Source organism: Hylobates moloch, unplaced genomic scaffold (assembly GCF_009828535.3).
Source record: "Hylobates moloch isolate HMO894 unplaced genomic scaffold, HMol_V3 SCAFFOLD_1517, whole genome shotgun sequence".
NCBI lineage: Eukaryota > Metazoa > Chordata > Mammalia > Primates > Hylobatidae > Hylobates > Hylobates moloch.
The window spans coordinates 1-10,965 of NW_026653792.1; the positions used below are offsets into that span (position 1 = coordinate 1).

General features: G+C 43.8%; 1 protein-coding gene and 1 pseudogene across 3 annotated transcripts; both read right to left on the reverse strand.

The window, feature by feature from the left end:
• Positions 1-957: 957 nt before the first annotated feature.
• LOC116464751 (golgin subfamily A member 6-like protein 9) lies at positions 958-10,893 on the reverse strand. 3 transcript variants are annotated; one of them, XM_032148012.2, is made up of 7 exons: positions 10,088-10,702; positions 9,622-9,678; positions 4,231-4,405; positions 3,106-3,570; positions 2,790-2,838; positions 1,643-1,758; positions 958-1,433 (listed from the first exon to the last, which is right to left on the reverse strand). In XM_032148012.2, the coding sequence occupies exons 3-7, from the start codon at positions 4,276-4,278 to the stop codon at positions 1,263-1,265; spliced, it is 849 nt and encodes a 282-aa protein (XP_032003903.1). In that variant the 5' UTR covers positions 4,279-4,405; positions 9,622-9,678; positions 10,088-10,702; the 3' UTR covers positions 958-1,262. The 3 variants fall into 3 exon arrangements, with proteins under 3 accessions (XP_032003903.1, XP_032003902.1, XP_058291149.1); XM_032148011.2 differs by having other exon boundaries at positions 9,591-9,678; XM_058435166.1 differs by lacking the exons at positions 958-1,433; positions 1,643-1,758 and having other exon boundaries at positions 2,571-2,838; positions 9,591-9,678; positions 10,088-10,893.
• LOC131382704 (uncharacterized) lies at positions 3,577-4,224 on the reverse strand (annotated as a pseudogene).
• Positions 10,894-10,965: the final 72 nt, after the last annotated feature.

Below are 10,965 nucleotides of genomic sequence, written 5' to 3' on the forward strand. Positions count from 1 at the left end.
AGAAGTAAATTCCCATGTCAGATGGTTGAAGACTAGGCATTAGCCAGAGAGGTCTAGATGGTAAAATCCATCTTCTAGCCTCAAATAAGCTCCATGAACATAGAGGAATGCCAGGTGTCACACAGCTTTCCTTCACTCGAATTCATTCTTGACTAGAGCCTGTATGCCTGTTCCAGGGACATTTAAACTCTTCAAGGATTTCTTCTGATCTTTACTAAATACATTAAGAAGAATGCCAACCAGTGCCCTTTTGTGTACTGGGACATGTAGTCATGTGATTAAAACAGGGAACATGAACTCTGACTTTAAAATGTATTGTAGATACAAATGCTCTAAGCTAGAAAAGGTTTTCCACGTCCAGAGTCATGATGGGAGCCTTTCATTCCTCAGAAATCATCCCTTTTTAGGTCGTCAAAAAAGAGTACAACTGCCACAGCTCATGATGCAGTATCTTCATGAGCCCAGAGCACATACAAATCCTAAGGGAACTACCGTAGTACAGGGCTCATTCTTGGCACCGGAACAAATGAAACATCTTCTATCCTGCACACACCTGCCAGAGCAGGCCACTCTCCTCTTCTGGGAGATTTAAAAAGCTCCCCAAAATGTTATTACTCTCACCCCCAATACACAGAAAAAGGGGGAAAGGCTGTTTCCAGTGCTCCGCCTTTAAACAGCTGTAAATGTCAGTACTCACAGTGGCATATTACAAAGTAATAAACTGCGCACTGGAGGGCAAACCACATACTGAGCTAATGAAGAGCTCACTGTGATTAGGATTCGATCAAACATAACAGCAGAACATAAGCAAATTTTATCTGAATTCCCTAATGAATATACATGCTGCACTAACATTGAAAAAGCATGGCAGCCTATCCCAAACCAGCAAGAACAGTTGAGTGCATATAGTGGGTCTTTGTGTGTTTGAACTCCCACCACATAAGGGCAAACTCGATATGCATGCTAACGTCCTATAATTATCAAATTTAAAAAAATGCTAAAGGATGCCAGAGTGAACACGAGGGAAAGACCCACTCTCCTTTAACTTTTTACAAATAAATTTAAACTATAAATTAGAAACATAAATAAATTTAAACTATAAATTAGAAACACAAATAAATTTAAACTCTAAATTAGAAACACAAATAAATTTAAACTGTAAATTAGAAACACAAATTTAAACTATAAATTGGAAACACAAATAAACATAAGTGGCTCTAACTTTCAAATGAAGTAAATGAATTGTGTAGGAGATTAACCCCTTAACTTTTTTTTTTTTTTTTAATTTCTTGACCAGCGCTTCGATGATGGTGATCTTTATCTCCCTGTTCTCGGCAGCCCGAAAAGAATGGCATGCAGCCTCTCCCGCTCCTCCTGCCGCCTCTCCTGTACCAACAGCTTCTCCAGCCAAGCCTGGGTGCTCCTGGGGAGTCCTGCGTTACAGAAAGCAGCTGCTGGATCTGCTGTGCAGTGGGGTTGTCATGGGGAGAACCCTCCCTGTCCTCTCCTGGTGCAGGCTCCACGCTATCAGTGAGGCTCACCTCATAAAGATCTTCAGAGGGAGGGAGGGGGGTGGGAATCTGAGCACAGTGCGAGCCTCCCCTGCTCCTGACTGCCCACCCCACCTGAGGGCTCTACTCACCACGCTGCTTGTCAGCAACACCCCAGCTCCTGTGGGATTGGGGCTCCTGGAGCGGTACACAGGTACCGGTCTGGCTGCTGCTGCACACTCTGAGCCTCTTGGCTCTTCAGCTCCACCTGCAGGAAGACCCTGGGCATGAGGGCATGTGGTGGCCGGCTTCCAGATTCCTGGCCCATTAATAGGGTAGCAAGGGCACTATGGGGCTCTGTGGCCTGCCCAGGCCCCTGACCCCTTGCTCCAGGCCTAAGAGACTGCCTGCCTTGCCTAGAACCCCATGCCTCCTTCCCCAGCCTCAAATCTCACGTCCTTTTCCCAGCATTTAAACTGTAGGCCACAGACTGGTGGAAAAGCAGGGGGAGCCAACCACCATCTGCTAAGTGTGCTACATGCCTCATGTTTCCACGTATTATCTCATTTAATCCTCAGCACCTCTGCAAGGAAAAGGCTAACTTCCTTTTGAAGTTAAAGAAACAGAGACTTAGAGAGGCAAAGTAGTTGAATTATGACCAGTGGAACTGAGGTCAGAATCCAGTTTGAATTTAAGGAGTCTTTTTTGTTTTTGTTTTGTTTTGTTTTGAGACAGTGTCACTCTGTGTCCCAGGCTGGAGTGCAGCGGTGCGATCTCAGCTCACTGCAACCTTCACCTCCCGGGCTCAAGTGATTCTCGTGTCTCAGCCTCCAGAGTAGCTGGGATTACAGGCATGCACCCCCAGGCCCGGCTAATTTTTTTTTTTTTTTTTTTTAGTAGAGATGAGCTTTCACCATGTTGGCCACACTGGTCTCAAACTCCTGACCTCAAGTGATTGTCCTGCCTCAGCCTCCCAAAGTGCTGGGATTACAGGTGTGAGCCACCACACCCGACATAAGGAGCCTCTTATACCACTGTCTCTTCCTCTGTGATTCGGGGGCTCCATGCCTCTAGCTGGGATGATGATGTCCAGACCTGGGAGGAGCCCAGGGCTACCCACCTCTAAAAGTCAGAGGACAGGAAGCAAGAAATAGTCATAGGACTGCCCTGGAGGGTGCTGGAGTCACCTGCCCCCAGGCTGCAGCTGCCTCTGGCCTGGCACCTCCCCTCCCCAGAGGCTGGTGCCCGCCTCCCAGCCGTTCTTGGATGGGTCGGAGGTTACCATCTCTTTCAGCTCACCCGGCTTCTTCAGCTCCTCCAACTGGACTGTGCTCTTGTTCTCGTTGTTCTGGACAGAGAGAAGCAATCAGTGGCCACCCACTAAAACTGGAGACCCCAGAACTTGGCGTCTGCCTCCCATGGCACCGGGAAGGGTGGAGGCAGGTTAGAAAAATCATCCCCTCTCTCCCACAGCCATCAGAGCAGGGCTCTGGCTCGCAGGTACCTTTAGAAGTACCATTTCATGTGAAGGCTACAATGCCCCATTTTACAGGTGGGGAAACAAAGGCCTTGAGGGCTAGGGAAGAGGGCAGCCTCCCCAGGTGGGGCAACGCACCAGCTCCTCGCAGCCACTGTGTGGCTCGGTCCGCTGCTCGTAGAGGGCTTCCCACCCTGCCTCCACCATCCTCTCCAGCTCCCGCAGCCTCTCCAGCTCCCGCAAAGTCTCCTGCTGCCACCGCCTCTCAGCCTGCTCCCGAAGTCTGTCCTGTTCCAGCAGCTCCTCCACCTCATCCACCAGCCTCTCCTGCTCCTCCTGCCACCTCTCCTGCTCCTCCAGCCGCCTCTCCTGTTCTAACAGCTTCTCCACCACTTCCAGCAGCCTCTCCTGCCCTGGCAGCTTCTGGTGACACAGCCTCTCCTCCAGTTCACGAATCTTTTCAGCTTGTTCATTTATCCTCTCCTCCTGTCTCATGTTGACGAGACTCAACAAATGATTGTTTTCCACCTCGGCCTGCAGCTGTCTTCCCATACTCTCCAGCTCCTTCCTGAGGTGGTTGGTCTCCTCTTGTAGCTGCTCCACCTCAGAAATGGGGTGAGAAAAACTCAGGGGTTGTAAGATCAACTGCCGCTCTTGCAGCAGTAATGACAGTTCCTAGGGGGGCTGTGACATCACTACATTCCACTCCTCCCAGGGGAGGGGACCACATCAGCGCGATGCCCAAGTAACCGCTCCACGATGGGGGAGGGAAACACAGGGTTTTGACCCAGGTCCTGGGAGACGCCAGCCCAAGAAGCCCAGGGAGGTCGAGCTTGGGGCAGCAGGAGGGGAGGGCAGAGTCTGCAGTAGGGAGCCCCAGGAGTCACCAGCCCAAAGTCACCCATGGATGACTGGCGATGGCGGGGCCTGGGGCTGGGGGACCCAGGTCCTGGGAGATGCAAGCCCAAAGAGCCCAGGGAGGTTGGGCTTGGGGCAGCAGGAGGTGAGGGCTGAGTATGGAGCAGGGAGCCCCAGGAGTCACCTGCCCAAAGTCACCCTGGGGTGACTGGCAAGGGCAGGGACTGGGCTCCTTGCTGAAGGGGTGGGGCTGACTGACAAGACTTTTGGTCGGGGGAGCCCAGAGGCGCTGGGGTTGGGGGGCCCAGTCTGGTATGCCTCAGGACTGGTATGGACTCTGGCACCGGTCTTGTCATCAGAGGGCGTCTGTGGCTGGATTGGGGGCCATGACCTGGTGTGTTTTACCTTTTTCTTGGCTGCGGCCAATTTCCCCTGTTGTATTTTTTCTGACATCGCGGGATGTGGAGGGAGGCGGGGTTGGGGCCACCTCAGCGAAATCCCAGTGAGCACTGCTGAATGCCTCCAGTCACCTACCAGGCAGCTGTGCGACTGAGCCACAACAGGCGTAACCAGGGCCACACTAGAATGCAGAATAGGGGCGTGGCCTTAATGCTCCAAGCCCATTGGTCAGTGAGAAAGATGAAAGGGAAAGGAGGCGTGGCCAGGCAGCAGCATGTCCAGAGGGACCTGTGGCATCATAAGGAAAGCAGCCCATGCAACCGCTGACCCCGCCCACTCAGAGAGAGGGGAGGGGCCACCCACTCTGGGAGAGGGGAGGGGCTGGCTTTTGCTTTAAAAGCTTTAAAACTGTAAAAAGTAAACTTTAAAAAATATATGTGTGTATACTTTAGATATATGTGTGTCCGTGTGTGTGTATATCTATGTGTTCCTCCAGAGCTGTCTTCGTTATCCAGCTTCTATGCAAAGTCTGTGATTTTGGCCTATATTTTTCATCTTCAAATGGAGCACAAGAATTACCAGTATTACCTTAACTTAGATATAGATCCTATATAAATGGAGAATCCATAGCATGCTTGATGATTAATGAAGCCGACTATAGTATCCAACATCCCAATAGGACAAAATAAGCACAATGATTTCTCTCTTTTGGAAAAATGTTTGTCTTATTCTCCTACATTATTGTTAAGATTTCTTTTAAAAACAAGAAACATGTCTAATATCTTTAAAAACACAAAGCTTTTGGGCCGGGTGCAGTGGCTCACGCCTGTAATGCCATCACTTTGGAAGGCCGAGGTGGGCGGATTGCCTGAGGTCAGGAGTTTGAGACCAGCCTGGCCAACGTGAAGAAACCCTGTCTCTACTAAAAATACAAAAGCTAGCCAGGCGTGGTGGTGGGTGCCTGTAATCCCAGCTATTTGGGAGGCTGAGGCAGGAGAATCACTTGAACCCAGGAGATGGAGGTTGCAGTGAGCCAAGCTCACACCACTGCACTCCAGCCTGGGCGACAGAGCAAGACTCCATCTCAAAAGAAATAAAATAAAATAAAATACAAAATAGTAAGAACACAAAGCTTTCAATTTAATAAGCACTTAAAGCTCTTTACTGGTTTAAAACAAATACAAGGCCCATTTTTCTAGAATCACCTGGCCTCTCTGAGCCTTGCAAATGAAACTGAATTTCTCACTTGATACCTGGCTATGACTTGCAATCATAAAAACCAAGAATTGTGTTATGTCACTGTGTATTGCTTGTTACCTGAAATCCAACCCTAGGCTGGGACCAAGGGTTGAATCTTTCATGATTTTCTCCATAACCTGTGTGGTTCTTATCCCAGACCAAACTAAGCTTTTTTCTAGAGTTCTACAATCTACAGTTAATAGACAAGAGTGGTTCTCAAAATGTAGTCTATGGACTAGCAGCACCAGCAGCACCTGAGACCTTTTTATAAGTGCGAATTCTCAGGCCCCACCCTGGACCTGGTGAATCAGAAACTCTAGATTAGGATTCAGCAATCTGTGCTGCAGTAATCCCTCCAGGTGTTCGAGAACCTTTGGCATACAGCAGGTAGTAAAATGTGTTTCCTTCTGTAGGTCCAAAGCCAGGGTTACCATATGTTCTGCCTTGTTAGGAAACAATGACATGCAATTAAAAGACATAAATCTCCTTCCTACTCCCACCCTCCATCCGATGTGTTTTATTTTTATGAGTTCAATAAGAAAACAAGTGGCAATCAGAGATTTAGTCTAAAAAGTATGTTTACAAGTGTCCGTTCTCATCCAGCCTGATGTCCTACAAAACCATTTACATCGTCTTACATCTCAAGTTTTATAAAAGTATCTTCACAATGTAAGATTCAGGCATACTAGCAGTTCTATAATAAAACACCAAGTAAATCAGAATGTCCAACCTTACTAGAGAAGAAAAGTGGAATCATTGGCTATATTTTCAAATTGCATTCAACAGGAAGTTTAAGTTTTGAATTATTTTTCCACCTTCATACTTCCAAGTTCATAGAATTAAACCAGAATATGCCATTCTTTCAAAGCCTCTAGCCAGGCAAAGTTTTACTGTATTATTTCTTGCTTTCAATGGATATAAAGCAGATGCCTGGTAGGCACATTCTGTATACCTGCAAAGATGCAGAACTGAACAGTTCCATCTGTTCAATATTAAACCAAAAGTCCTGTAAACCTCGGATGGTGAGTGTAATACTTCAGCACTAGCCCAAAGCCTCAAATATGAGAAGATACCAAGAACACCACCAGCAAACAAAACTAAACTCTCAGCCAGGAGCAATAGCCCACGCCTATAATCCCAGCACTTTGGCAAGCCAAGGTGGGAGGATTACTTGAAGTCAGGAGTTCAAGACTAGCCTGGGCAGCAGAGCGAATTCACATCTCCACAAACATTTTTAAAAATTAGCTGGGTGTGGTGGCACACAGCTGTAGTCCTAGCTACTTGGCAGGCTGAGGTGGGAAAATTGCTTGAGGCCAGGAGTTCAAGGCTGCAGTAGCTATGATTATGGCACTGCACTCCAGCCTGGGTGACAGAGTGAGACTTAGATAATTACATTTTCTCTTGCTCCTGTTTACATTAAAATCACTAAGTTAAAAGGCTTTCAAATTTGGCAGGATAAAAATTAAGTGAAATGTGACTTTGGAGCTTGGCTAGTGAAGGAAAGAAAGTTAAAAAAGGAAGAAAGGAAGGAAGGAAGGAGGGAGGGAACAAAGAAAGAGAAAAGAAAGGAAGAAAGAGAGAAAGGGAAAGAAAGAGAGAAAGAAAGAAAAAGAGAAAAAGAAAGAGGAAAGAAAGAAGAAAGAAAGAAAGAAAGAAAGAGAAAGAGAGAGGGAGGGAGGGAAAAGAAAAGAAAGTAAGAACGGAAACCAAGAAAGAAAATAAAAGCAAGGAAGGAAGGTAGAAGAAGAAGAAAGAAAGAAACAAGGAAAAGAAAGAAAAAGAAAGGGAAAGGAAAGGAAAGGAAAAAGAAAAGAAAAGAAGGAAGAAAAAATGAAGTGACAAATTACTTACTGGGAGAAAGTTTTTTTTAACCTCAATGACAGATAAAAGGTTTGTATCTTTAGCCTATAAAGAAATCTTTAAAATTACTGAGAAAAAAAAAAAAAAGATTTTCAACCGAAAATGGGCAATGGAGAAACTGGCACTTTTCACAAGAATAAAAATGGCCAATGGCATATAAAAAGATTCAAAAGCACAAGAAATCAAAGCAATGTCATGAAAACAATGAGATTTTCTGTATAAAGGCAGCAAAGATGACAAATGGAAAGGGGAATCTGGAGCTCTGTCCTTGTTGGTGGGAGTATAACCTGAGTCACTTTTCCTGGAGAATAAGTTGAAAATTTCTATTAAAAACCCTAAAAATTATTTTCCTCCAGAAATTCTACTTCTATGAATTCAGTCCAAAAATGTTTGCTCGAGCCCATTAAAATGTATGTATAAGAAAATTCACCTCTGGGGTGGTAGTGATTAACTTAATATACATCCAGCTATTAAAAATGATGATGCCAGGATATATTTACTGCCACAGAAATATGCCCAAAATATAGTAAGTGAAAAAAGACTATATATTACAATTCTACTTTTTAAAAGGTTTATATGCATAAAAACATATAAAAAGCAACAAACCAGAATGTTTTGAGTGGCAAATTAAAGATTTTTCTTAATATTTGTCATCCAAATTATTACAAAAAGAATGATTTCCTTTATAATCAGGGAGAATTGTTATTTTCATTTATTTATATTTAAATCTCTTTTCTTTTTCTGATTTTTTTTCTCCTGTATGTATCCCATGTAGGCTAGAATCCCTGCCTCTTGAGGTAAATCAGCCCATTTTTGGGAAGTGCACTACAGAAACCTGCCCCAACTTCTTTTTAAGAGATCTGGAGACATTTTTGTTTCAGGTCATTTCATTGTTCTCAGATTATTTTGTTTAATATATGAAACTGAGGAAAAGACAAAGGAAAGGCTGACTCCCTACCCTCCTGGGGCTACTCTTCCAATTTTTGCTGCTATTGTTATGTATTAATATTCACTGGGTACTAAAAAGATGGGCAGCCCCTTAGATCATTTCTTCTTATCTCTTTCTCATAATCCTACTTCATTCCTTCATTCACTTATTTTTAAAAGGGTCGTGTGTACAAATACATAGTTCAGAAAATTTTTAAATATAACTACCTATACAAGTATGTGGCCAAATCCCATTCACAGTCTTATTCTCCTTCCACAGCCAAACACTTTTAATTGGTTTCTTATAGATCATTTCAGAATTTATCTTTGCAAATACACGTGTATATTCTTATTCTACTCTTCTCTCTCAACATAAAAAGTAGCATACCATGCATACTATACCATTCCTTGTTCCTTTTAAAACACACACACAATATATGTGCGTTCTTCTAAGTGAGTACAGAGGTCTTTCTCATTCTTCTTTACAACCGCACAGTATTCATCGTTTGGATGTACCACCATTTACTTAACCAGTTCCCTGTTGGTGGACACTGAAGTCATCCCTATCATACTATTACAAACAATAATGCCAAGCATAACCACCCACACACCAAGTTCATTTCTTAATCTGCCTTTGACAAAGCCTCGATTTGAATCACCACGAGGTCACAAGGCTGAATAGTTAGCCCCTTGTTTAGTTTTCATTATGTACCGCAGTATGTAGCAAAAGACTCCCTTGGGCAAAGCAAATGTGCTCTTTGGGGATTTACTTCATAACAATAAATGGATAAACAGAACACCAAGGAGAACCATTTCTATTTAACCATGCACATGTATGTATATAATACATGCATATGCATACAAAGTATACAATAAATCCATCAAAGCATTAAGCATTGTCTCAGTATGGTGGATCTATGGAGTGCTTTGTAGACAGCCCTCCTTGCCTATCAATTCTTTCTAGTTTCAAAACAGTGAATATGTACTACTTTTGCAATATAAAATTTCAAAAAATGTTAACTCAAATTCAGCTGGATACATTCCTTCGGTCTGTCCTGTATTTGTATGGTGCTCCAGAGTGCTCAAATATCACTTCATTTTAAAAATTTATCTATTTTTTTTCAAATAGAGAGATAGGCAGGGTCTTGCTCTGTTGACCAGGCTGGTTTTGAACTCCTAGATCCTCCTGTCCCACGTCCACCTCCCAAAGTGCCAGTATTACAAGTGGGAGCCATCACGCCCGGCCGGCTTCATTTGAGAAATCTTTCCCCAGCACTCCATACATTACGAATAATTCCTTTCTTTCTGTTTAGATAGCATCTCAGTCATATCTCTATTACCTCACTTGTCACATGATAATCAGCTGCTCACCCATCCGTCTCCCTTGATTCCTCATGAGCTCCTCCAGAAGAATGTGGTTTTCAGCACCTGGAGAAGTGTGCGATACACACATGCTTCATACACAGAGAAGGACACGATATCACTACAGTGTTATTATTCCCAGAATTCAATGCCTGCATTTGTAAACTGTTCCAGATTCTCTGCCAACAACCTGAGAATGTTATGTTTTTTCCCTAAAACGTCCATCCATTACTGAGTGTCTACGGTCATAGTTAACTCAATTGCGATGTGACCTCTGGCCAAGCCCATTCATAGTTTTTATTTTAGGTGATTTTTAATTTTAATTTTTGATTTTGATAGTTTCCTTTTTGTTTTTTTAATCTAGCCATGTTTGGTAAACTTCAACATCTCTATATTCCTGTGCCTTTGCACCTACTGGTCTCTGCTTGGAATAATATCTCAAGGTTTTATTCACCTGGAAAAAATTTCTACTCACCCTTAAAGAATCAGCTTACATAGGCCAGGCATGGTGGCTCATAGGACTGAGGTAGAAGAATCACTTGAACCTGGGAAGCAGAGGTTGCAGTGAGCTGAGATCACGCCATTGCACTCCATCTTTGGCAACAGAGTGAGACTTTATCTCAAAAAAACAAAAAAACACACAAAAAAATCAGCTTAAATAATACCTTCTCTGAGAAGCCTTTATATCTTCCTATTCGTTCAGTAAGAGTTGAAAATTCCTCAACTCTTGAAACATTTGTGCCTCTATTACTATGTATCGGGCACTGAACTGAGTGCCTAGGACAGAAAGATGAAACTGTAGACCCTGCCCACATGGAGCTCATGCTCTAGTATGGAAAACAGCCATATGAAGAAATAACCACACTTTAGGTCTTCAGAGCTCAAACCCTATCCTAAATACTGCTAAATTAATATTCTGTGAGGTTTTCAAAGTACTAGGGCCAGAGACAATATCACTGTTGGGATGACTTTCCATCCAAGTTAACATTCGGCCTTTATCATCAAAGGTGATATGTGTGTACCTCTTCCTTGCAACCCACCAGGGCCTAACACATCATATCCTCACTTTTGAAATTAGGAAACAGCCTCAGAAGTCCAAGAGCTTGACCAAAGTAACTCAGCTGTTAGGTAGCAGAACCAGGTTGGTATGATTCTTCTTCAATATCCTGCCAGTTATATGGGCAAGTGGCCTCAAAATCAACAAAAGACAAGTAGAGGTTGACATGCATCAATGGAGAGAGGCTCAAAAGGAAGAGTTTATACACAAGAATAGAGCAGAAATGTTCTGGAAGTATGTCTGGCAGTGTGAAGTAGGAGGGGGCACACCAGGTTTCACCTTGGTCAAGTGAATCT